The sequence below is a fragment of the Hippocampus zosterae genome, chromosome 10, assembly GCF_025434085.1.
Source record: "Hippocampus zosterae strain Florida chromosome 10, ASM2543408v3, whole genome shotgun sequence".
NCBI lineage: Eukaryota > Metazoa > Chordata > Actinopteri > Syngnathiformes > Syngnathidae > Hippocampus > Hippocampus zosterae.
The window spans coordinates 20,830,616-20,857,964 of NC_067460.1; the positions used below are offsets into that span (position 1 = coordinate 20,830,616).

The 27,349-nt window shown below is 45.4% G+C and overlaps 2 protein-coding genes and 1 long non-coding RNA gene across 6 annotated transcripts in view; 2 read left to right on the forward strand and 1 right to left on the reverse strand.

Moving 5' to 3' along the window:
* Positions 1-935: 935 nt before the first annotated feature.
* On the reverse strand, positions 936-18,539 carry LOC127608988 (tumor necrosis factor receptor superfamily member 19-like). The gene is made up of 10 exons (XM_052078599.1): positions 18,371-18,539; positions 17,547-17,640; positions 17,121-17,234; positions 11,348-11,526; positions 11,069-11,154; positions 4,832-4,996; positions 4,563-4,691; positions 4,172-4,262; positions 2,566-2,750; positions 936-1,445 (listed from the first exon to the last, which is right to left on the reverse strand). Exons 2-9 carry the CDS (start codon positions 17,610-17,612, stop codon positions 2,585-2,587), a joined length of 996 nt encoding a protein of 331 aa, XP_051934559.1. The 5' UTR covers positions 17,613-17,640; positions 18,371-18,539; the 3' UTR covers positions 936-1,445; positions 2,566-2,584.
* Positions 7,571-9,618, forward strand: LOC127609027 (uncharacterized). The gene is made up of 2 exons (XR_007964448.1): positions 7,571-7,721; positions 9,545-9,618. It is a non-coding gene; the product is annotated as an uncharacterized LOC127609027 (long non-coding RNA).
* The window catches only part of sacs (sacsin molecular chaperone), a 31,886-nt gene continuing 16,090 nt past the window's right edge, over positions 11,554-27,349 (forward strand). The window contains exons 1-7 of one of the 4 annotated variants that reach the window (XM_052078317.1): positions 11,554-11,572; positions 21,858-21,967; positions 23,301-23,408; positions 24,717-24,867; positions 26,414-26,504; positions 26,574-26,659; positions 26,758-26,869. In XM_052078317.1, the coding sequence (XP_051934277.1) occupies positions 23,386-23,408; positions 24,717-24,867; positions 26,414-26,504; positions 26,574-26,659; positions 26,758-26,869 (463 nt within the window). In that variant the 5' untranslated portion in view covers positions 11,554-11,572; positions 21,858-21,967; positions 23,301-23,385. Of the gene's footprint in view, positions 11,573-21,571; positions 21,968-23,300; positions 23,409-24,716; positions 24,868-26,413; positions 26,505-26,573; positions 26,660-26,757; positions 26,870-27,349 lie in introns of those variants that run through there. The other 3 variants (XM_052078316.1, XM_052078318.1, XM_052078319.1) reach the window with 3 other exon arrangements.

A 27,349-nucleotide genomic window follows, 5' to 3' on the forward strand; every position in this document is an offset into this window, starting at 1 on the left:
CGCCCCGCCAACACTAGCTTTAGCCTAGCACGGTTCTGAACCGGAGGCGGGCGGCATAAAGCGGTTATGAAAGGCGGCAGCCACCAGGCGGGCTACTCTGATTACCAGTGATGGGAAGCAGTAGTCTAAATACTGTACTAGGTTTTTCAGGTATCTATACTTTTTTTCTGAAGCCCCTTCAATTTAACTTTTGTTTGTTGAGTGAGATTTGGGGGCTATAAAAAGTGTGTCAATACAGGTATTCTGTATTGTTTCAGCTAAAGTACCTGGAGAAAATCCATGCAAGCCTGGGGTAAACTCCCCAGAGGAAGGCCAGAGCCCAGATTCAAACCCCCAACCTCTGAATTGTGAGGCAGTTGTGTACCACTCTTTTATAATTGACAGAAGAAAAAAAAATTGCATATGACTACATTATGTATTTTAATACATAATGTACTCATATGGGGCGGCCCGGTAGTCCAGTGGCTAGCACGTCGGCTTCACAGTGCAGAGTTCGATTCCAGCTCCGGCCTCCCTGTGTGGAGTTTGCATGTTCTCCCCGGGCCTGCGTGGGTTTTCTCCGGGTGCTCCGGTTTCCTCCCACATTCCAAAAACATGCATGGCAGGCTGATTGAACACTCTAAATTGTCCCTAGGTGCGAGTGTGAGCGTGGATGGTTGTTCGTCTATGTGTGCCCTGCGATTGGCTGGCAACCGATTCAGGGTGTCCCCCCGCCTACTGCCCGAAGACAGCTGAGATAGGCTCCAGCACCCCCCGCGACCCTAGTGAGGATCAAGCGGCTCGGAAGATGAATGAATGAAGGAATGAATGTACTAATATGCAAAATTATAGCTGAGAGTGTCAATCAAAACAACATTGTTTTATAAAAGCAGCTGTTGGTTTGGCGGTCAGAGGTGTTCTTCTTACCGTGGCTCGCAAAGCTAAAATAATGAACATTTTTCTGTTCAAGTGTTTTATTGACAAAGGTGTAAAACGAGTAGATGGATCAACAACACTACAGATGCAGCACACGATCAGTCATGTCTATATTACAAAAATATGCCACTATTTACTATTGTACATTATCCACAAGTCACGTGAACGATCCTCTCGCGTGTTCTTAAAATTGTCTCTCGTGTGCGTGACTTCTCCTCACGTAACAAGTTGCGACTTTATACGTGAAATGCCGGGCGCGACGTGATCAAGTCAATTGTCCTCCCGTGTTGAAACTTCATTCGCGTTCACCTGTGGACCACTGGCCACTTCACATCGTCGCTTTCGATTGTACTTTGGGCTCGAGGTCAGCTGCGGCTTGCGACCACAATGGAGAGCGTGTCGAATGGGAGCAAGCGGGACGGAGTGCTAAGTTGAGTGAGGCGAGTCGTGTGAAAGGAAATCCGTCCACCGCTGCCGCCGTTGTTGTTGATGACTCCAGGCTGCTGGAAGCCAAAGCGATGCGTGTCATCCTGGAAGATGAAGGCCAACACACGCTGATTAGTAACATAACGGAGCCGTGGCTGACACAGAACTACTTTCAAGTCGGCTCTTCTTTCTCGTACCAGCTGTTGTTCACGCACACACGGGCTGTGTCATCTGAGCCATCTGCCAACAGAACACTTATGTTTCTTGGGCGCCTTTTCAAGAAAGGTCTTCGCTGTCATGTATGTCTTTTGCGCCAACTTTAGGCATACTTTAGCAAGCAGCATGAAAATTGACATGCTTGATTTGCTTCCGCAGGCCACATAAAATGATGTGGCGGGCCGATTCTGGCCCCCGGGCCTCGACTTTGACATTAGTATTATGTGATAGCATTCGGCTAGCAGACTTTGGTTTGATGCAATTATTCATTCATTCATCTTCCGAGCCGCTTGATCCTCACTAGGGTCGCGGGGGGTGCTGGAGCCTATCCCAGCTGTCTTCGGGCAGTAGGTGGGGGACACCCTGAATCGGTTGCCAGCCAATCGCAGAGCACACATGCACGAACAACTATCCACGCTCACACTCACACCTAAGGACAATTTAGAGTGTTCAATCAGCCTGCCATGCATGTTTTTGGAATGTGGGAGGAAACCGGAGCACCCGGAGAAAACCCACGCAGGCCCGGGGAGAACATGCAAACTCCACACAGGGAGGCCGGAGCTGGAATCGAACCCGGTACCTCTGCACTGTGAAGCCGACGTGCTAACCACTGGACTACCAGGCCGCCCTTGATGCAATTAATGTTTCCATTTTATGTTTTGTTTTGTTTTTATGGTAAACAGCGTTGAAGCAAGCACATTTAGCGCCTTATTTTGAGAACTATGTGAGAGCTGGTGTGAGAATGGTACGTTTGTGTTTGATGTCTTTGAACAATGTGTTTTTTGTGTGTTGGGTTAGGGTTGGAGGGGGCCAAGAGCCCATCGTTCAGCTTTAGCATGTAGCTCTGCCATACTTTCTCTGTTATTCAAGTCATTTAGCAGTTTGGTCTGAGGCAACTGATTTCACACGTCAACACAAGCACATCCGCAACACTCCAAACGTAATCATGCATAAAGCATATTCAAGTAAAGGGGGTCAGGGGTTGGTTCAGGTAAAAGGTCACCTCACCCTCCCTGGTTGACGGCGGCTACTCGCTTGGTTTTCTTTCGGGGGAATTCTCCCTTCGTCCAAGCTCTACCGCCACTCCTTTGTCATCTTCTTCAGAAGCTTCTGGATTCCGTAAACCTTCCGAGATGGCCTCTGCAGGTCCGGTCTGAGCATGTCCCGCCACTTTGTCATCCTGCTCTGAGTTGCTGCTAAGTGTGGTACAATTAGACAGAAATGATTGATACCGGTCTGCCGGCAGGCCGCACCCCGGCGCAATATGATTTTGACGCTTTGTTCTTTACTTCAAAGCTTCCAACTAATGAAGTCGGGTTGAATTGCAACATAAGTGAGGGCACAGGAGCTGACATGGGTCCATATTAATTCATGTGTACCAGAGCCAGTGGGGAAAAAAACAGACTGTACGGCATTCTAATTGAAACAAAATCTGTGAAATGAGGACGTGTTCTTTTACTACACCCTCCATTATCAAACAAAAATGTTTGTGTGTTCCCCTACTTCGACAATTAATGTGGGCACTGCCTCTTTTCTGTTGAACTCACGCCTTTGACTCTGCCCTTTTTCTTTTGAACTTCATGGGGCGGAAACCGTTTTTATTTCGTGAAACTTTTCATTTACAAGTTCAAAGTATTTGAATACATTACTGTGTCATATAATTTGTGTAGGGTTACGCTGTATCAATCTAATTGACGAGGAGGACATCGTTTTCTGCCGTTTCCGTCAGGCTCTGTGGTTGAGACCATTAACTCATTCAATCCCAATGACGTTTTTAAACGTCTTTTCAGACTTGGTCCAGAATTGGCTGGTGCTGAATGAGTTAAATGCAACCAACATCAGAAATCCTACTGTGCGTCATCATTATTCTTAAACGCAACGCAGTCCACCATCTTCATAACAACCTAACATTTCATTCATTCATTCATTCATTCATTCATTCATTCATCTTCCTAACCGCTTAATCCTCACTAGGGTCGCGGGGGTTGCTGGAGCCTATCCCAGCTGTCTCCGGGCAGTAGGCGGGGGACACCCTGAATCGGTTGCCAGCCAATCGCAGGGCACACAGAGACGAACAACCATTCGCACTCACACTCACACCTAGGGACAATTTAGAGTGTTCAATCAGCCTGCCATGCATATTTTTGGAATGTGGGAGGAAACCGGAGCACTCGGAGAAAACCCACGCAGGGGAGAACATGCAAACTCCACACAGGGAGGTCGGAGCTGGAATCGAACCCGGTACCTCTGCACTGTGAAGCCCACGTGCTAACCACTGGACTACCGGGCCGCCCGCCCTAACATTTCAGTTATGTATAATGTATACAATGTTCTCTGGATACCCGCACGCTGTAGCTGGCAAGCTTTGTGCTTATGTAACTCTTATATAGGCCACCTGCCTCAGTATGCCAGTAGAACCGTATGATTGCTCACAGCCAATCGGTGAAGGATAGGGGTAAAGCTCTTCTTGAATTCACTGCTGAGTCACACAGCAGTCAGAGGAGGGTTCCCCCCCCTCCCCCAAAGTGAAGTGAACTGCAGTGGTGGCTCGAGCTTCATGAGGCCCGGAAGCTTTTTTGACAGGATGTTGCCGGCGTGTCGGTTGCCTCCTCACCTGTCGTTGAGGCTAGCGTGAGAGCCAAAGCGTGCGTTGTCCAGACTGCAGCTCTCCTCGCAGCACGTCGACGGGATTAGGTGGACCGGTCCTGAGCAGCACAAACAGAGTACAAACAGACCATGGTTACTCCCGCAGCTGAAAGCCCGATGAGCTCATGCGACATGTTTAAATCGTAAAAACCGGAGCCGGTAAGGATCGCTTTTGAACAATGCAGGTAGGTACAGTGCCGTAAAAAAGTATTTGCCCCCTTTCTGATTTCTGTGTTCTTTGCATATTCATCACACAAAGGTTTCAATAAAGCGTATCATTATGATTGCAGGTGAGCAATTAATCATTTTTGATGGCGCACCGAATGAAGCGTGCGCATTAACAATCGAGCATACTGTACCACATGTGTGTCCGCGGCCAAGGTGACACCGGCAGCAGGCTCCCTGGGGAAAGTCTTGGAGCCAGCGCGGGTCCAGGCAGGACATCTCGGCCCCGCTGTACTGACAGTCCTCGAACCTCAGAGACGCCGCTGGTTAAACAAGTTGCACAAATGACAAGACTGTGATGCCATACAACCTAGAAAAGAAACGTTCTAGCTACAGCGTGCATGGTACAGCATAATTTGTTCTGACTCCACATTCACCCAACTTTTTCCACATAGTGACTCACCACCGGGCTTTTTCTCCACCAGCTGCCTTTTACAGTAGATGATGCAGAGGACCAGCAGGGCCAGCAGCACCGTAGCCAGTGCGGTGCAGATGACCACAGCTAAGGCCATATCACGAGGGCTGGACACCACCGAGGGAAGAGGCACCAGGTTTACCCGGCCGCTGCCTGCATATGCACACACACACACACACACACACACACACACACACACACAGTTTGCGGTCAATGTGTACCGCCGGTTGACATGCACGGTTGCCTCAAACTATCATTGCAGCTCAAGATATTAATTTTGAGCTGCAATTTTGTTCTTTGACAGTGCAGTCGTAATGTAACAATTTCATTCTGCCTGGAGTAGCCACCACAGTAGTTCTCTGTCTTTGGCGGGGGACACCCTGAACCGGATTGCCAGCCAATTGCAGAGCACATATTGACGAACAACCATATGCACGCTCACAATCACGCCAAGGGACAATTTAGAATCTTCCATTAATTTGCCATGCATGTTTTTAGAATGTGGGGAAGAAATCGGAGTGCCCGTAGAAAGCCCACGCAGGCACAGGGAGACCATGCAAAATCCACACAGGAAAGCTGGAGCCGGAATCGAACCCTGCAGCTCTGCACTGTGAGGCGAACGCGCGAACCAGTCGCCCAGCGTGCTGCCTATTGAACTGGATGTTCCAGTATTATTGCTACACACTTTATCGGTTCTGAAGCTGACCTACAAATTCTTGTTCAGTTCAGTCCGACATCAGGCCATCGCGTTGCATGCCCCACATAACAAAAAGAGCTTTTCCGTTTGATGAGTTAGCAGCTCACCTGAATGTGACAGATGGCTATGGTTGAAAATACCTCTCTCTGATCTTTATCGGTACAGTAAATATAAATTTCTCGCTTAGCAGCTGGTTCGGAAGAAAATGGGCGTGTTATTTGAGGTTACACAAGACAGAATGAGCAGTTGTGAAGAGCATGTGCAACCCAGGATGTAATCTAAACGGCACGTCTTCCTTTGGCACTTTGTCAATTCAGCTACATAGGGGATAGCGGTATCTGAACAATTCATCAAATGAAATTCAAAAACAAGATTCAGATCTCAATGAGATGGTGAACAAATTAAAGATGACCTGTTGCTCCCCCCCCCCCTCCCATCAAGATCGGCACAGGTCTGCACCAAAACTACGATAGACGTGAGTAAAATAGAATATGAATGAAGCCCGTGCCGCTAACCTGTACACACAACACAAGTGCTTCATAAAAGACGTGATTAGATGAAGCTGGGGCGGCCCGGTAGTCCAGTGGTTAGCACGTCGGCTTCACAGTGCAGAGGTACCGGGTTCGATTCCAGCTCCGGCCTCCCTGTGTGGAGTTTGCATGAGGTTTTCTCCGGGTGCTCCGGTTTCCTCCCACATTCCAAAAAACATGGCAGGCTGATTGGGCGCTCTAAATTGTCCCTAGGTGTGAGTGTGGGCGTGGATGGTTGTTCGTCTCTGTGTGCCCTGCGATTGGCTGGCAACCGATTCAGGGTGTCCCCCGCCTACTGCCCGAAGACAGTGAGGATCAAGCGGCTCAGAAGATGAATGAATGAATGAATAGATGAAGCTGAGCATGACAAAGTGTCATCCTCTTATTATTTACACAAGGATGTGCTCTTGAAAGACGGATCACTGATCTTTAGACGAGGACAAGCGTGTTTGATGTGGCGACCGTCCCGGTTAAATCCAACTCAGTCGAGAGGAACATCGGCTGCTCTCGGAACACAAAAGGAAGTCTGTTACCAGACGCCAAGCAGCTGCAGCAAATAAACCGTGGTCCGTGGAAGACGGCTCACCTGCCGATTGTATCTCCACATTGAGCGGGATATGAAACCGCAGTCTTTCTCATGGTCTCCCCTGCCTCCAGTCTGGGGCTTTGATTCGTGTCTTTTACAAACATTTTAGACAGAAGTGAGCGTGGTTGATCCTGAACTCTAAAAGCATTCCTGACACTTAACTTCTTTTGACTCGGTGAACATGGTCGTAAAGGCAACGTTGGAATGTTAGAAGAGTTTTAACGGTTTAGAATTAAGTACACACGGACAACGAGCCGTTACACTTCACGCCGCGACACTTTTACAGCATATCACAATCAAATACACAAGAGCTGCGGAAATGAACCTGTACACCGGGCGTCATTATTCTTCTCAATTTAACACCGCAGGAGTTCCGAAATGCGACAAATGTATTCATTCCCTCAAAAACAATATCCAATGTGCAATCCCTTTGTTGTATTATTTTTTTCTCTCTCTTGTCAAACTTCAGCTCATGTATTGGAGCTCACGAGATTGTGCAGGAGCACCGATAACACATGTTCATAAGCACTTTTTGGAAGCAAAATATACAACTTGAATCGATTAACAGAGGATTTGTTAATAAAAAGCCACAATATCTTTGTGGTGTTGTGGTTTCCGTGGTACCACTAACATGTTAATGACCTTGATGAACGTGCTTTTGAATAGTTTTGAAGTATGCGAGAGAGAGAGAAAGATTGAATGAAGCTTTGAACTAAATCAACATGACTCGAGTTTGTGAATGACGTTTGGCATTTGATGTTTACACGATGGATTATCGAGCCCGTGGTTGGTTTGCGCGAACACAAGCTGTGCTGTCTTTTTTTCTTTTTGTCTTTCATGAAAAACCTGGAACTTCCTGCCTGAAATATAGCAGCCGTTATATGGCTCCGTTTGAAAATATTTGTCAGATTTATGACGACAACAAAAGCGCTAACTCCCTTCGGGGCCATTTTATAAATCCAACAACAATCCAAGCCGTTCTGACAAACAACGTGTGTCTCTGCATGCGTTTATGTATCTGTCTGGATGTCCAGAGTGTGTTTGCGTGATCTGCTCTGCTGTAGGGTGACAGTAATAATAATAATAATAATAATAATAATAATACATTTTATGGGGGCGGCCCGGTAGTCCAGTGGTTAGCACGTCGGCTTCACAGTGCAGAGGTACCGGGTTCGATTCCAGCTACGGCCTCCCTGTGTGGAGTTTGCATGTTCTCCCCGGGCCTGCGTGGGTTTTCTCCGGGTGCTCCGGTTTCCTCCCACGTTCCAAAAACATGCATGGCAGGCTGATTGAACACTCTAAATTGTCCCTAGGTGTGAGTGTGAGCGCGGATGGTTGTTTGTCTATGTCTGCCCTGCGATTGGCTGGCAACCGATTCAGGGTGTCCCCCGCCACCTGCCCGAAGACAGCTGCGATAGGCTCCAGCACCCCCCGCGACCCTAGTGAGGATCAAGCGGTACGGAAGATGAATGAATGACTACATTTTATTTATAAGCGCCTTTCAAGACACCCAAGGACACTTTACAATAACAAAAAAACACAAAACAATACGGGTTGAGCAGCGACAGCCAAAACGCGCCTGCGTTCACTCAACCCGAAAGTCAGAAAGAAACCACAAGGGAGGGAGGGGGCGGAACCCCACGCTCGAACTACCCTAATTTTGAGGATAATTTGAGTGAGGCAAAAAAAAACTCCTGCACAAGCATATGACCGTTACAACAGGTCACAAGACATAAACAATGAAGATGGTGAAATAAGTGAATGTATGAGGGAGGGTGTGATGGTGGGGGACTAGCTTCCGTGCATATTTTCATCAGGAGAAGGTCGAGATAGCAGATGTTGTTTTGATAGCAGGCTGCCCAAGAATTTAAGACAGCCTTGAGTCCGTGGCTTATGTCTCTTTACTGGCATCGATCAGCCAAATCCGTGATTTCAGACAATATTTGAGCACGGATTCCAGTTTCTCCAAGTAGTTGTCCATCCTGCAGCGACGCTCCAAAACCGCAACAGTTTGTGGTTGAGCACAGTCTGAGTCTGAGTGTTGGACATCCGCGTTAGGCCATCCTTAGATCGGCAGCCTCTTCCAATAGAGCCGTTCCCGTCGGTTGAATTTTTCGATAGATCAGGAAACTGCTCACACCAAACAGCAGCATACCTGTTATCGGAAGGCCGAAAATGTAGATGTCGTCCACTTCCTCAACGGACAGTGTTGACGGGCACACCATTCTCCGCTTCCTCCAAGGATCTAGGGTGTACCCAGCAGCAAAAGTCCCCGAGGGGCAAGTAGGCTCCCCACTGCCTGCTCTTCTCAACGAGAAAATGTTGTCGATGGCATCGAGAGACCAGCCAACCAATTCCATGTTTGTTTTTAGGATGAAAATATGACAGGAGGGCGGCCCGGTAGTCCAGTGGTTAGCACGTCGGCTTCACAGTGCAGAGGTACCGGGTTCGATTCCAGCTCCGGCCTCCCGGTGTGGAGTTTGCATGTTCTCCACGGGCCTGCGTGGGTTTTCTCCGGGTGCTCCGGTTTCCTCCCACATTCCAAAAACATGCGTGGCAGGCTGATTGAACGCTCTAAATTGTCCCTAGGTGTGAATGTGAGTGTGGATGGTTGTTCGTCTCTGTGTGCCCTGCGATTGGCTGGCAACTGATCCAGGGTGTCCCCCGCCTACTGCCCGAAGACGGCTGGGATAGGCTCCAGCACCCCCCGCGACCCGAGTGAGGATTAAGCGGTTCAAAAAATGGATGGATGGATGGATGAATATGACAGGAGGCTAGGAAAAGTCAGACAAAGACAGCACATGGACTGAGCAGGGAAGGGTGGGGGTAGGGGTGGGGTGGGGGACAGGAGCAGAAAGCAAAAGCGTCCGCCTTCGTCGAGAGCCAAGCAAGAAGTGAACGATTTCAGCAGATGAAAGCCATTAGAGGCTTAAGGAGTCCATAAAACACAATCTTATTTTAACTCAGTCCAAAAAGTCACTGGAGGAAGAAAGGGAGGAGGGAGAAAGGGTAGCTTTTAGATTTACAGTCCACAGCAGAGGGTGACGGCCTCCCCCTGCACAGCTGCAATGCTGCTCTGGCCATGTGAGGCCCATTAGAATAATCGAGCCTTTCAGTTTTCACCACCCTTCTTGAGATAACACTGGATGGAGGCAGCGAGGCCTTCAAACATTTGGAAAAAGCTCCAGTCAGAGTCCCTGTAGGAGCTAACGGCCAGCTATGTCCTCGCACAATGGCTGTTTTGTTTCAAAGGGCCTCCTAACGCTATCACGATTGGACGGCGCATAGCTGGGCTAACATCGATACTGTCTACAACAACAACAAAGAACAAGAGCACACAAAACAGAGAACTTTTTCCCCACTTAAAAAAAACAACCAAAAAAAAAGACATTTTAAAAGAGTTATGCAACATCCCAGAGCCTTCTGCATTTATTTAACACGAGGCCTCTCAACCTGGCCAGTACTCCTTTCAAGCAGATTTGCCACAACCGTCCTCGGAAACAGCTGCCCTCTCCTACACAAACAGGAAGTCACACTCAATTACCAAAAGGCTTGAGTTCACTTGCCTCTTTGTTTTCGGTGGAAACATGCAATCATTAACGTCCTCTAACGGCCGGAGCGGAGAACATAATTGAATCTGAGGCTGAGTGGAAAGTTAGCCTTGCTTGACCCTTTGCCTCCTTTTTGTGTGGCCGACATGCACAAATTACTCGAAATAACAAGGTTTAGACTCCTTGGAGTGGCAAGATGAACCACCGCAGGAGTCGCTGTCAAGTCAAATGCCCCGAAGTCATACTATTGGAAGTGGCCGAGGTGACAGAAAGTAAGCACCTATAATCACACAAGAATGGACTGTACACTACACCTCTGCTTGGGGGCGTAACAGGTTAGAGATCCAGCTCCCAGGCATGCACCATAATTCTCCCTGTGCATTTTTTTTTTGTCTGCACCCCAGTCAAAGTTAATGTTGAGTTTGTTTATTGCAATCTACTGTTCTCAATTGATTTATTATCTTGCATTAATACACTTGTATCAGGGTGTTAAAAAGGGGGATGTACAAAGCCAATTTGCGCCACCTGTATCGCACATTACAAACAAAAAATTGATTTGGTCTTCGAATACAGCCGTTAACTTGTTTTTGATATTTTTATGACAGATGTTAAATGTTCATGTAAACACTGTCCACTGTCAAGATTTTATAATGACTCTGGAACAAATGGATGAGATTGTTTTGCTGTGGGAATAGTCGTTTTGAAAATAGGAACAAAATGGAGGCCCCAACCAGTCTCCACTCACACAGTATTTTGACTTTGGGGGTTTCACTGTATCCATGAGAACGTGACACGGTATCCCAGTGATGACAAAGTGCAAAGTGTGGGAGACAAGGGAATGTGAAAAGGAAAGGTGCTTACATTGAGGCTCATACTGAGGCGGAGGGTCTCCACAGGGTGTACACTCCATGTCTTGGAAGCCACTTAATTTGGTCTTCCTGTAATATCTGTTGACAACACAAGTACAAGCTTCCTCAAAAAATGGTTAAATGTGACAAGCGTCAGACTCTTTATAATTGTGATCACAATCATTCATTTTCCCAGATTTCTTTGGGTGGTGGGACGAAATAATGTCTCTCTTCGTGTGACAATACACTTTCACAACAACGGTATATGACAATGGCGTGTTTGTGCTCTCACCCAGGCCGGCACTCTCCACACACAGCGTTGCTGATGGCGGAACAGTTGCTCTTCTGGAAGCGGTTGATGAGTCCACAGTCCAGACAAGGCTTACACTTCTGGAGACTCCGGTCTTCCTTGAAGCGACTGGTCCTGCACGGCACACACCGGGCATCTTCTCCATAACCAAAGCCACATTCCTGGAGGGATTAAATGAGAAGAAACACAGTCGGGTTGGTGCAGCTGGTGAGAAGACTGCTTGAATGTAGACGCGTAGCAATCATCTTTGGTTCATTACACCGGCAATAATCTCCTTGACTCTCGAAAATAGAATGATCAGCCTTCCGTCGGAAGACTCGGAAAGGCAGTACATTGGAATTATTAAGGCCCTGGGGGACTCCCATTGTTGTATCGTGGCACCTTTCTTGCTGCTTGCTAGCTGGCTATCTGTCTAGCTAGCTAGCTAGACAGATAGCGAGAGAGAATTCATACCAAATGTACAGCTTCCCTTCTACTGTAAGACTGATGGGATTATACTAAAACATATTTTGGGACGCGCTCACTTGAACACAGCTAGATAGTGAGTTGTGTATCAAGCAAGAAGGAGAGAAGAGGGCTGTGATGCAGCGTAGCACAGTGTCAAGAATAGAACTTGGCACCTCCAGAAAGTGAGCTGCAATTGTCAACAGCAACGTAAACAAAATAAGATTGCAGCAAATAGTAATTCCCTCAAAAATGAAAGGAGCTGAAAAATATCATTGAGCCCAAAACTATAAGTATGACTATAATTCTGGTGATCCATTGAGATCCCCAACTAGAGTGAAAACATGCCCCCTTAGGGGTTGTGATTAACAAAGGGAATACTTTTAAGTGCTGTTGTGTGATTTACGGGTGATCACCGTTGTGTCAAATCAGATATATTTGGTCTTTGATCCCCACCTAACATCATGTTATTGACAACAGCTATTTCAGAACTGGTGAAGTGTCTTGGGTGGAGATAATCAAGATAAGAATCATCATTTATTGCTCCCCAGAGGGGAAATTCAAGTGTGTAAAGAAAGCAACACGTAGCACAAAGACGGTCCTTGAAATACAATGGCACTAAATAAATAGCATCAAAAGAGATAATTACAACCAAAAAAAGATACAAGAACTTTGAAAAGAACGATGATGGATGATATTATGTGATTTATTTATTTTTAATCTGAGAGCAGTGAGCACAAAGGAACACCTGAGGCACTCAGTTCTGCTCCTAGGTAGAACGCTGCGCTGGCTTCAGAACAATATCAATAATAATTGCTCACCGGTACCAAAGACATCTCACATTTTCTTGCCGATGTAGTGATAGCCCAACACTGAGTTTTAGGATCTTGAGTGATATCACACAAAGACAGCTGCCCTCCTGTTGTCCAGTGTTGTAATGTCAAGCTTTGACGACACACGGGGGAAGGAGGCGCTCATATATCATGAAAGCGAAGGTCAGCTTCAAGCAGCTCTTCCCTTCTGTCCTCGCCCGTGTCCCATTTCACTGTCCGGGCATGCAGTCTTGCTGGAATGTGGGCACAGGAGTGTGGTATGGGGTTGGGGGGGGGGGGGGGCGGGGTAAACTGGCCAGAAATGAAAAGGGATTTTCACGGCAAAGATGTGACACAGTGATGGCACCGCAGAGGAGGAAGAGGAATGCAGTCCCCCGAAAGCAAACACATGCAAGCGCGATACTAAACACTTGGGTCAAGCGGGGCCTGAGGTGCACTGGCTTTGGAAGGATTCTTGCAGCTGTTGTTATGACCCCTTCCATTTCAGGCCTCGCTGTCCATCAGCAAAAAGAACGAGACGGACGAACGGGTGTGGAATAGGAGGGTGACTGATGAGCGATTATGGTCAGCAAACGCAAAATAAGGAAGATCCGTCTGTCTACAGCTGCTTGATAAAGTATCTCTCTCTGTACAAGCAGGGGGGGGCGGAGGTGGGGGTGTAGAAAGAAGCGGCCGCAATACTAATCAAGGGTAGGAAGTTCTTCAACTAGCGCCACTGAGGATTCATGGCTTGGCACTTGCTCAAGCTCTGGCACCGAATGAAAGCATGGGGGGTGGGGCTTATGTCCCACACAGCAGATACAAAAATTGCCCCGTGTGCCGCAAGAACAAAAAGAAAACGGAGCCAACTTGTACTCCTCTGATCCCGGCAGAGCTGAACATCCCAAGGAGTGATCAGTGTCCTCCTTGCGTGCCAGCTAACAAAGCTCACCAAAGGTTGACACCCTGCGCTGCGACTAGCAGACATGACACTCCACTCAATGATGAAAGGGCTCCAAAACAATACAGGATTAGAATACCACCTAGCGTCTACCTAACATTATAGACAAGCAAAAGAAGTGAAGATGAAACTCATCAAAGGTGTTTGATAAAGTCAAGGTCAGGGCGCTCACAAACGCAACTCATCATCAAGCAGGACTTTGTGGCCATTGCTTAGCGCAAACTGAGATTTAGACGAATTGTGCAAAGGCATTTTGAAATGTGGGAAGTCAACACCATCTCCATCCTGAAAAGGGCCCGGCAGCGGATGTACTTCCTGAGGCTGCTGAGGAAGCATGGCCTGCCACAGGAGGTGCTACGACAGTTCTACACGGCAGTCATCGAATCAATCCTGTGTTCTTCCATCACGGTTTGGTTTGGGGCCGCCACAAAAAAGGACAAAATCCGACTTCAACGGACAGTTAGGACGGCAGAAAAAAATCGTTGGCACCGCCCTACCCACTCTTGAGGACTTGCACACTGCAAGAATCAAGACAAGGGCACGGAAAATCCTCCTGGATCCCCCGCACCCTGCCCACCACCTTTTTCAGCCACTCCCCTCAGGCAGACGCTACAGATCCATGCGCACCAAATCCAGCAGACACTTAAACAGCTTCTTCCCTCTAGCCATTAACTCCTTAAACAGTCACTGACATAGTCACTCTTCTTGCACCACAAAATGGGACTACAAAACTACTGGTTACTCTAAAATGGTTCAATGATTTTGTTGTTTATGATGATACTAGTGCAGCGTGTTATACCGGAGACAAATTCCTTGTGTGTTCTACATACTTGGCCAATAAAGATGATTCTGATTCTGATTCTGAAAGACATGTTATGCTTTTGTTTGGTCAAGGTGCAGAGGACTGAGAACATACGCTTCCTGTTCACGCAGAGATATTTGTGAGATTAGATGGAGCTCACGTTGGGGAGATCGGTCATCTGATCTGGTAATGAAGTCATTGTGAACACATAGCTGAAGCATTTCTTCCTGAGAATATTGCAGACATGAGATGGCCATTGAAAGCTCTGACGCTCAACAATTGTGTCTTTCTCCCAAAAGTTCTTTGCCCTGCCAGTATTGCTGAAGGAGGAAATATTAGAGGCTCGCTACATACTACAAGATGTTGACACATCAAGGTCATGTGGCCTGCCTTTTGGAAACTGGCCGTTTTCCAGCCTGCACTAGAATGAAATTCGTTTCCCTCTCCGTCACGCTTGAAACATAAAAAAATAAAAATCCTCGAGAAATGAATAAGGGATTGAAATATGGTTGAGACAAAACAAAAAAAAATGCGTGTAACGGATGTTGGCTCTTTATGGGTGGTTCTGTTTGCGATAGTGTGTGTGTGTGAAGGGGTTAATTGATGCTTGCCAGCCTCAACGCAGCTTCCAGAGGCAAACTTCCATTGCTAAGTGGGGGCAACATTCCTTCGGGATCTCTATGGCAGCTGCACAGGGGGAATCCAAAAGTCTGCTTCCCTCCTAAATAGTCACATCTGAATCCGGACAGATTGTCTTGGTTACAGAGCTGAAAGTAGATAGAGCGTTTTCTTTGGGAAACTTTCTCTGGTGGGCAGGCCTGGTGGGGTCTCTGCTGCGAGGCGGCATTCCGCCGCTGCCTTCAGAGAAAGAATGAGGCAGCCAATTATTAACTCGGACCCCGGGGTGCTATCGGCATTCATGCCTGTTAACGGCGGCAGAAGAACACGAAGGCTGCCGAAACCCTTCACTCTGACATTAAAAAGCAACCGGTCTTCGATGCATGTGCGCAACACATGTCAAGAGTTTATTTTCGTTAATGCAGAGCTGGGGCATATGTTGAAGCCAGTTTGATGAGTGGTGTTAAGTTGAGCATAACTTCCACATGGGGGGTGGGGGGATAAGTAAATGTGAATTTATGAATAGCAAATTATGACTAGGCGGGGTTCACTGTGTGTATACTGCAAACACCAGAAGCATTGTTGATTCCGCCGCCATCGGTTTGTAGTCGAGAAAAAAAATGACTAACAAAAAAATGAAGAGGGCGGCCCGGTAGTCCAGTGGTTAGCACGTCGGCTTCACAGTGCAGAGGTACCGGGTTCGATTCCAGCTCCGGCCTCCCTGTGTGGAGTTTGCATGTTCTCCCCGGGCTTGCGTGGGTTTTCTCCGGGTGCTCCGGTTTCCTCCCACATTCCAAAAACATGCGTGGCAGGCTGATTGAACACTCTAAATTGTCCCTCGGTGTGAGTGTGGGCGTGGATTGTTGTTCGTCTCTGTGTGCCCTGCGATTGGCTGGAAACCGATTCAGGGTGTCCCCCGCCTACTGCCCGAAGACAGCTGGGATAGGCTCCAGCACCCCCCGCTACCCTAGTGAGGATCAAGCGGTACGGAAGATGGAAAAAAATGAAGTGATGGTTCATTTCCCCATCATTTGTCAAGGAAATCCCGACTTGTCACTGTGTAGTCTTTTTTGCCAGTCATGACTGGTGGTAATTATTTCCTCAGCTTTCCATCACTGTCTACAACCTGCACAAGTCGAGAAAGAGCAGCAGCCCGGGAGAGGAAAGGATTATTAGACTCACCGCCCTTAGTTGACACTGCAGAGGCCTGCCCATAACTGAGCACTCAAATAAATACACTAACCAACCACAGCGGTGGGAAGAAAAATCCACGAGCAACTCTGAAAGCGGCAAGCTTAGGCATGGCTTCAAAAAAAGTGGAGACAATGAGTTGCAGAAGGTGCCACGGGGAGACGGGGAACAATGGATGGCATTCAACGGGAGAAGGTCAAAAGTACGGGTGTGACTGAGTAAAGGCGGGTTGTAGCGGACGAATGCTAATAACAGCTTGGCTGTTCTCTGCATGTATGAGAGTCATTAATAATGTTGTTTGCCTGGATGAGACAGACTTTTTTTTTTTTAAACATTCTTTGAATGAACTCAGCGGGCCGGTAGTCCAGTGGTTAGCGCGTTGGATTTACAGTGCAGAGGTACCGGGTTCGATTCCAGCTCCGGCCTCCCTGTGTGGAGTTTGTATGTTCTCCCCGGGCCTGCGTGGGTTTTCTCCGGGTGCTCCGGTTTCCTCCCACATTGCAAAAACATGCGTGGCAGGCTGATTGGACGTTCTAAATTTTCCCTAGGTGTGAATGTGAGCGTGAATGTTTGTTCGTCTCTTTGTGCCCTGTGATTGGCTGGCAACCGATTCAGGGTGTCCCCCGCCTACTGCCCGGAGACAGCTGGGATAGGCTTCAGCACCCCCCGCGACCCTTGTGAGGATTAAACGGTTCGGAAAATGGATGGATGGATGAATGACCTCAAGAGTCCCCCCCCCCTTTTTTTTATTTCTTCACATGACTAGTCCAATCAACATTTGTTTTGCAGTTCATTGAAGCTGCTGAAACAGCGGCGTAATAGATCATGCAGTAGGTGGAATACAAAATAAACAGCCTTCAGGCAAATATTTTAAGGGAACTTTTTACAAGAGAGAAAACACACAAGATGGGATTTTCTTTTCCTGACCTTTGAGAGCTCCTGTCCCGCATCGCACTGCTCGCACGGTCTACAATTCCCAAACTGGTCCTTGTACTCCTGCTCTCTGCATTCCCTGCTCTGCTCTTCAGCCCTTGCGGTATTCTGAGCAAAAGAGACATTTGGTGGAGGACAGTTAGGAATTTTCTGCATTTCACCACTTTTATCGGTAGTCTGACACTGAGGGGAGACGAGACTATGTGAACCCCATAGTTGTTGTATTTATTCATCTTAAAAAAAAAACTGAATAGCATAATGAGTAGATTCAGCTATAATGATAATCTGAATTATTTGTCACCAAGTCATTAAAATTAATAACCACGGTGCATGGTTTCGGATCATGATAAAGTAATATAAAAAGATTAACAACAAAAGTCTATGGAGCCCACATCTACTCATAATAAGAAAAAAACTCACCAGAGTCGAATATAGGAGCTGTAAAGTAATTACAAGAGAGATGGAGTTTTGAATTATCCAGACCATTGTGCTGAGCCACTTCTGTAGCTAGCATCTGAAAAAGAGGAAAAATATCGTTTGCGTTCTCTTTCCGACTGATTCTCACACTTTCCTTTCAGAAAGTCCTCCGCGTGGTAGCCATACATTCATTAAGGAAAAGATGGTAATAACAAATGTTTCATGCTATGCATTACAAGTATTGGTGGGTCAGTACACTGGATGCACAAAGATATTTAATGCATCTTAATTTTAGGTATCGAGAAAACGTCATGTAATGCAAGATTGGATTGGATTGGATAAACTTTATTGTCAAATGTACTGTCAGTACATACAAATATACAGTATTTAGATTGGAAAATTCTTTTGATATTTATGCTAGCGTGTAACACAAAATGTAAAGCATCTGCGAGGAAGATGCTGCTGCTGCGGCCCAACAGTAGCATTAAAAATATAGACTGTATATCTTCTTAATTTACATTACAGAGATAAGTAATCGGTAGTCAGATTGATTAATAACGGTCGGCTGCAACCTTAACAACCCTAAATAAGGTGACACCAAACACAACAGCAGCCCGTTAAATAGTTCAACCATAACTTTACGAGTGGCAACACGAACGTCTTTGAGTCAACGTTTTATTAATTGCAAAGCTTCTGCGTGACGCAAGGCTCAATTGTTTTTTGCAGTTGCCTCTCGTGTGTTGACACGATCGCAAGTGTGATCCGCCGCCAAGACAAACTGATGAACCCGAGGCGAGCAAAGATTGAAACTCATTTAAACGTTTTACCTGCTAGCTAAAGAACTCGTGGGTCCAAATTCAAGTCTCGAGCAGTCCAAAGAGAGGTGATGTTCTGGTGTCAACACGTCCCCGGAGCTGGAGAAACTGGTCTCGCGGTGCAGTGCACCACATGAAAGCGGCGACTCGGACAAACTCGGCGCCCTGATCAAAGGCGGAGCAGAGGGGGCGGGGCTTCATTGTCAGCATCTGATTTGGGATCAGTCGCTCACAATCGGACACCAGTTGAGTTCACGGCAAATCTGATCTGAGACCAGACGTATTACAAAGCTATTACATTTACAGAGTAATGCAGTACTGGATTAAGAAAAACACTTACAGGGTTCAGGGTGTCCCCCGACCCTTGCGAGGATAAAGCCGATCACAAAATGGATGGATGGATGGATGGATGGATGGATACAACCAATGTACATGATCAACTGCCAGTCGTTTTAGAGCTTTTTAAAACGAATTTTCACTTTTGTAAGCTGTGCTCTCCTGAGTGTAAAGCTAAAAGCGAGTGTGAAGCATTTCACCCCCACTTCCTGGGTTCTGTGTTTGAATCTCATGCATGGACTTTTCATGTTGTACCCTATGCCCATATGTTTTGGTGGATGTTTGCTTTACCACTCTCCAAAAACATGCACGTCAGATTAATGGAACTCTAAATTGTAAATGAGTTTGGATGTGGGCATTACATACATATATCTTTTGTGACTTGCAATTGTGGCGGCCCGGTAGTCCAGTGGTTAGCACGTCGGCTTCACAGTGCAGAGGTACCGGGTTCGATTCCAGCTCCGGCCTCCACGTGTGGAGCTTGCATGTTCTCCCCGGGCCTGCGTGGGTTTTCTCCGGGTGCTCCGGTTTCCTCCCACATTCCAAAAATATGCATGGCAGGCTGATTGAACACTCTAAATTGTCCCGAGGTGTGAGTGCGAATGGTTGTTCGTTTCTGTGTGCCCTGCGATTGGCTGGCAACCGATTCAGGGTGTCCCCCGCCTACTGTCCGGTGACGGCTGGGATGGGCTCCAGCACCCCCCGCGGCCCTAGTGAGGATCAAGCGGTTCGGAAGATGAATTAAGGACTTGCAATTGCTTCAGCCATCATCAGGCTCCAGCTCACCCATGACAGTAATAAGGACAAAGCACAAATTTTAAAAAAAAGGATGAAAAGCTATGTCCTTATAAGAAAAAAAAAGTTTAAGCAGGATTCAGTTTTTTACAGTGTGTCCCATGATTAGCAACTAGTAGTCTCTTTCAAAGGCGCTTTTAGGGGGGCATGTTAATAAAAAAGCCACGGCCAGGGTGTACCTAGCAAAAGGCAACACATGAATACAACAAAGAGCAGTAACTGTGTTACAGTCCATCATTATTTGCAAACTTTGCGAAAAAAAGTTGTTCTGGCAGCTTTATAATATTTACCACAGTGGAAACAGGAAAGTCATGATTAGAGGCTACTGTAAAAGTCCTTGTGGTGGGAACCATCTTTCTGACATCTTACTCGGGCAATGAGTTGCAGATGTTTTTGATTGAGCTTATTTTTGATTGGTCATCAAGCTTGTAAACTAAACTTCGTCTGTTCAAAATGCTTTAAATAGAAGTTAGCAGGTGTATTCTGCACGTTTTCATAGGTTTGCCACTTTATAGAATGGCAGATTAATATTAAAGATAAATGCCAAACATGAGGTCATAGTCCATTTCAGGAAGAAAATGGTGCAAAAATATTGTGTGTGTGTGTGTGTGCGTGTGTGTGTGTGTGTGTGTGTGTGAATTGAGGCAAAGACACAGAGGACAAAAGTTCACCACTGCTGCAGTCAAAGTAACCAATTACCATTCATGTCTGGACTTGTCCATTCCAGCAAATCATGTCTTTTTTTCCCGTTAATGACTTATAACGCTTCTAACTGCAACAACCGTGTTATTTAATTGATTGTGGGAGGAATGTAAAAAATCTGTTATACTTCAAGTGGATGGTTTGCAGTACTGGCTATGTCATGTAAAAGATTATTTGAACGCCTTGTGTACTAATCTGAAGAAAAAAATTGCTACCGGTAATGTCTTTTACAGTAAGCCAATACTTCATTAAGTATAACACTAAATTATAACACCATGTATTACAAAGTATCCATCCAACCATCTTTTATGTCGTTTATCTTCATGACAGTTAAATGTGGGCTGTAGAATTTGCCACTTGGTTTGGGCGAGACGCAAGTCAACAAACACCCTGTATTAATTGCTAAATGATTGCAGGGCGCAATCAACACCAATTCTCGCTGACATTCACGCTGATGAATAATTCACTCTCAATGAACCTAACCTGTGTGTTTTTGGAATGTAGGAGGGAGACGAATGACCTGAAGATACCCTAGGCAAGCATCGGAAAAACACCCGAATGTCATACACGAAAGAGGCAAGATTTGAACCCAGAACCTCAGAAAACAAAAGCACCAAAAAGTTATATATTTTTTCCACAGTGCATCTCATTTATCTAGCTAAATTTATACTGAACCTTTTTCAGGAAATGAAACAGCTAATGACTGCAGTTGTTCAGATCTATATTGCATCATCCCGAGGACTATTTCTAACATATTGATGGAAAGCTCCAAACCACAATAAACAGTACGTTTTTACCAAAGTAATTTTAAGTTGGTCATGATTACCGGTACGTTTGTAAGAACAAGATTAAGTCTACTCTGGGAATTGGTTCTGTTTGAGTTAGTGTACCAAATGTGGCTGGTGAAAGTGATACAAACGTGTGAAACGTTCAGACGGAAGAAATCAACATTCGTGTTTTGTCTCCCTCTACTGGAGTATTGTCATAATTGCTGAAATGTTTTTGGCTCGATGTCTTTTCATTTGTTTGTTTGTTTAGAATGCCATTAGCATTTGGTGTTCATTTGTATTATTAGGCACGTCTAATTATTTTTAATGCTGTTTTCCTCAAATGATATGTGCCTTTAATTGATTCGGTTGCCTTTGTTTTTGATTGTTTGCAGTCTGTTCCATATTTCCATGCATTTATTTGTTCCCGGTCCATTCAATATGTATTCATACGATTCTGTAGACTACACGTATTATGACAGACACTTTGACAGTACTATATTGAGTTTGTCGCTTCTGTTGTGCAGGAGACTGTCACTTTAAGAAACTTGTGCTTTTCACAAATGACTGCAGCGTCCATGTGACCACACAAATCCCCCGATAGCTCTTGGATATTTGTCATGAAGTCTAATTTCATGAACCAACCAGAATTGAGTTGGGTGGGGTGACATTCATGTGATCGGTCGAGAATACATTTTGCTTTCAGATGCCCAGCAGCAGGGAACCGTGCTGAGATGCTGCTGACTCCCTCTTCTCTCTCTCGCTCTCGCTCTCGCTCTCTCTCTCTCTCTCTCTCTCTCTCTCTCTCTCTCTCTCTCTCTCTCTCTCTCTCTCTCTCTCTCTCTCTCTCTCTCTCTCTCTCTCTCTCTCTCTCTCTCTCTCTCTCTCCTATGCGGCAGATGTAAGATGCACGCACCTTGTTGAAGTGACAGATCATGGGAAATGTGTTGTGTATCGCAAGACATGATTATGACGCTTTATTATCTCAGGCAAACACAATGATTCTCAGGTAAGTAGTGCGCTAATTATTATTATTGTTTTTGGAAACTGTAAATGCAGACTGGATTGGGTTAATTAGTCGACATGTTTGAGGTTTCCACGAGCCTACTTGACACTCAAGTGCCGGTGTCATTTTTTACCCCGAAATTGTCCTCCTTTGAATGCTGTTGATTAATTATTCACTGTGCTGAACTGTTTGACGAGGGTTCCATCACAAAGTTGATCTACGGATCTTGCAACGCGTTGGCATTTCAGCTACGTCATGACTTCATATCCCACAATCCAGAAGTAGGGGGCATACTTTCTGGTCAATTATTATTCAGAATGGAGTAATATAGATAAGCATACTTGATAAAATTTCATTTCACCAGTTATGACTTGCCAAATTCAGAGTGGCAAACCCCCGATATAGCTTTGCATTTACTAAATAAAATTCCCACTTTTGTTCAACTAAATCCAGGTGCATATTTTTCTTAGAGCTTTTAAATTATAAAGAAATGAAACCATACTTCCGGAACAACAGGAGACTTGAGTAATACTCGAGTTTAATTCGCTTGGCGTCGCAACACTCTTTGTACATTCAGTTCGTCAACAAAACACATTTTGTCAAGTGAATTCAATTTAGGATACTGAAGAGTGTCTTGAAATAACTCTAGACTTCCAGGCGTATATTACCAGCACTAAATACAAGATATTTACTTGAAAATGCTTCATTTACACAACTGCGCATGCGCATAGCATCTTCCATCGCATCACCGACCTAAAAATGAAACTACGACTAAGTGCTCCGACTCTATGTCGTGCGAGAAGAATACTCTTCCAGGCTGGGGATTATTTCTTATTGAACGTCCAGGGAAAATATATACATTTTTGGTTTGTTTGTTTGTTTTTTAACCGTGTCGGAAGTCAGTGGGCTTGACTCATCTCGCTTCATGCCTTCTCCCGAGCAGGCTAATTCATTTTTATTCTTAGAACATTGCCTTTGAAGGAGGCGATATTGCGATGGGAGGAAAACACCATGCCGCTCTTGGTTGACGTTGTTACAACCGGTGTTTCCTGGAAGTCCTGGCGTAAAATTGACAACTATTTAAGGGAACCTTTATCGGTGCGCTTAAACAAGTGAGTGCTAATGACATAGCCGGATAAAGCTCCGAAAAACACAACACCGACCCGTGCTCAGTGAAAAAGAGAACCTCATAGCTCTGTTGGTGTTCCAAATTTATTCTCTGCATCTTGCTATGTTGGATACAATTTATAGTCAGTTTGATACAACGGTTTAATGCACAATGAAATTTAAAAGACAGGTGTTTCATGCATGTAACGGGATTCTTGTTGTGTGGCAGCCCGAATGGAGTATTCATTCAACACCAGAACATAGTCCCATGAAAGTGTGTCTGCGCTGGGACACATAGCAGCGACAGCAACGACATGGCCAACTGTCCACACCAGTGGTAAGTGAAGATTAAAAGAAATTATCCATAATGAAAAAAATACGAAAATATTGCAATAGCCGCACGTTGGTAAAATGCTGTCAATGCTGGTGGGCGACTGGTGAGCAGGTCCGCCTCACAGTCCAGAAGTGCCTGTGTGGGTTTTCGCCGGGTACTCAAGTTTACTCCCACACTCTAGTCTAAATTGTCCCTAAATGTGGGTGTCAGCGTGAATGGTTGTTCGTCTATGTGTGCCCTGGGATTGGCTGGCAACCAGCTGGGTTAGTTTCCAGCATGCCCACGACCCTCGTGAGTAGAAGCAGATTAGAAAATGGATGGATTGATTGATGTTAATGCTGTTCTGGTTCATCTGCGTGGACTAAGCAGTCAGTACAAGTTGAGCATTTGGGGTCGGGCTTTTCAATTTTATTTGTGTCCAGTTACTTCCAGTAAAGGTTATTAAGGCTTTTTGACTTGCCTTGAATGGGGGCCCATTTCCCCCCATTTTCACGGAATTCTTTTTTTGAGGGGCGGGGTTAAAAAAACGCCCCCAACGCATTTTGATAGGCCTCAATATTACGTAAATGTTCGCCATTCATATTCTAAACACAGGGGTTATGCTGGTAACACACACCGTGTAGATGAAAGCGTAGGAGAAAACACAAGCCCCATTATGATTACAACTATATAGTTACCAAGAGAGTTGTCTTTCATGTGACACCTCGCATGCCCCTGAGGAAAGTAGCATGAATCAGTCATGTTAATTCCTTCAATAAAACTTTCAGCGAGATTCCAGCATCCAAGGGTAATAGATCATCAACAGATGGATCTGCTCAGCGGTTTGTTCTCATGTGACTTCCAAACCTTACCTTTAAATCATTACTTACTCGGAACAAGATGCCTCCTTCCTGTAAGAGACCACATTTGATTTTTGCTTTTGTCGCTGCACTTATTTTGTATAAAATTTCATTTGAGGGAAAAAATTAAAAGAAAAGAAATTAAACAATTATTTGTTCCAGTAAGCCTTTAAAGATCGCTTAAACAATTTAAAATTATACATATGGTAGAGAATATTTGACAAAAGAACGCTTATGTTGGATGTGATGTATATATGGATATACCGTAGAAACAAATCCTGACTGTCATCTTGACAATACTGCTTCTTAATAAGAGTAAAAAAGTATTCTGAATGTGTAATACATATAACAAGTAGTTTGAGCACGCGTCTAATATTCTTGTACTCTTTTCCTCATAAACAAAATTATATGACACTTTACAATTGCTGCATTTTACACTTTCACCCCAATCTCATCTTTTCTTTTGCTGAAGGTTGCCTCTGGTAAATGTGCGTCATGACTACCTTGGCCTAAGGTCCTACCGGGTCTCTCCTTTGACATCGCTCGGTGAGATGAAGCAGTTACTCTACGAAGACACAAACCTGCCTGTCAGAGAGCAGCGACTCGTTCACAATGGCAAAGTGGTACGTTATATCTTTGTAGCGACTACTTCTGCCAACCATGGTGAGGGGTTGAGGTTTTATTGGCAACGGTCACGGGTGTGGGATTAAACCAACCGCACACTGAGCGACTCACCTGAATAGGTCAGTGACCGAATGTCTGCAATTAATCTTGCTGCAATTTAAAATTTTAAATGCGGGTGAACGCCATTGGAGCATTCGCAGGAACAAAATATGTTTCTTGGTATGAAGCAAAATCCAGTTAGCTACCGCCAAGTTGTGCCAATATAGAATATACAGTACATGTATTATGGTGTTGTACAATAAAATTCAACTACACGATCAGGGTCCTTTTTTAATTCCAAAGAAACCAATAATGGTCTCTTCGTTCACCATTTAGTATGCCCAGTTTACAGTTCTTGTTTTTTTTCTCCTTGGAAAACATCATATGACAAGTTCAGTTTGAGTGCTGCTCTGTGCTTTTGTTGTCAAATTGTACTAGTAAGCCTACACCCATAACAAATGGAGAACTGAATTCTCTTTCTGTGGTTGGAGATGAATGCAGAAGGTCCTATTTTGTAGCCAAATTTGGAGATCTTTGGTGGGTTTTGGTTCAGTGAACATGACTGGCAGCTGACCTCGCACTGGTAGACTAACTTGACTGAAAACACCAGGTGCCTGACCGCTGCTCTACGGCTCTCCTGATCTCATGCGCAAAAATTAGCTGCAGGCCACGCCTACATATTACGAATACTACACACCGCAAGTTCATGAACCGGCAGTTTACACACGAATTGTACAGTCACTAACCACATCATTAGGTACACACACTTTTGCCTCAGTATGACACAGTGCTGCTGAAATATGAGCAAATATGAAACATGAGAACAAAATAGATGTTAAAAACGTATCATTTATTCCACAATATTCAATTACTAGCTTGATGGGAGCGGCAATCAAAACGGTCCGTTTTTGTGAAGTTTGAGTTTGTGATCCTCATTGTGCAAGAGTTGTGGCCTGTGGTTCATCCAGAAAAGTCAGATTAGTTTTTTTTCTCTACTTGAAGAAACAAATAAGATCATACTATCATTACAATTCGTGCAGTGCCGGTACGCAATCTAAATACAAATTGATTACGCTCGTTATCGGTTTTTGCATCCTTCTTGGGAAGTGTGTCGGCTAATTGATGACCGCACTGTAGTCTGGCCGTGATGAGGATGATGACTGAGAGGTTTTTGTGTGCGCCACAGAGTTGGCCACTCGTTTAATACTGTACATGTAAGAACTGCTGAGCACAGTGGGTCACACTTTGACCTTGGACAGCCCATAATAACGCCATCGATGCCAACCTTCATGCTGCATCATTCTGATCTGTTCTGGAATCCCTGCGTGGTTTAATAAAAGGAACAGCAAAGGGGTAATGTGTTGTGTGTACCATTATTGTGTTTGTACAGTGAAGTTCTTTTTCATGATTTAATATTTTGCTGGTCGATCCCCATTTCATGAACTATTGAATTGTATGTTCTTTTTTTTCTTTCCTTGTCATTGATATAAATCCTGTTCTTTGTAGCTGGATGACAGCATGCCGATTGGTACTTTGCTGCCCACAGGAAGTCCTGAGGTATCTTTCACACTGGAGGGAAGAGGCCTCAAAGGCGGCGGTAACGGTCCAACTGCCTACATTGTTGTGGTGTCTTCCACTTCCTGTTGATTCGGCTTTCCTTTGGCAGGGAGATTCGGGCAGACTGCGCCGCCACTGGTTGAATTTCTCAAAGATATTCTGGGGAGGTACCCTGAAGGTGGACAGATTCTGAAAGTAAGTGTCACAACACGTTTACATGACAACCATTGAGGAAACCCCACTTTTAGAAGAAAAAAAAAACAAAAGGCAACACCACTATGTCATACTTAAAGGAGCTGATTCAAAATGCTGAGGATGCTGGAGCCACCGAAGTCAAGTTCATGTATGACGAGACGGAGTATGGGGTGGAGTCACTGTGGTCACCTGACATGGCTGAGCATCAAGGTTGGTTCTAAGCAGTCAGACTGGGCTGATAAACTTTGAGACGGGATTCTAACCAGAAGACCAGTTCTTGCCCTTGTGTATTTTACCTCTGTTAAGTGTCATTGAGCATCTGGTCTCCAGCTGATATTTTGCGCTTACTTCCCTGTGACCTGAGCGATTTATTCTTTGGCCTTTCACCATTAAATTCTAGATCCCAAATAAAGTTGAGTATAATACGAAACAATGTGATATAATCCAATTTGCTCCAGGACCTTACCCTGCCTCTCATTGGTTTGGATTACAAAACATTGTCTGGACTCCACCATCATTTTTCATTCTGCTCACTTTGAATACTCTTAGTACTGCTATACTCTACATAATTTATTCATTCATTCATTCATTCATCTTCCGAGCCACTTGATCCTCACTAGGGTCGCGGGGGGTGCTGGAGCCTATCCCAGCTGTCTTCGGGCAGTAGGCGGGGGACACCCTGAATCGGTT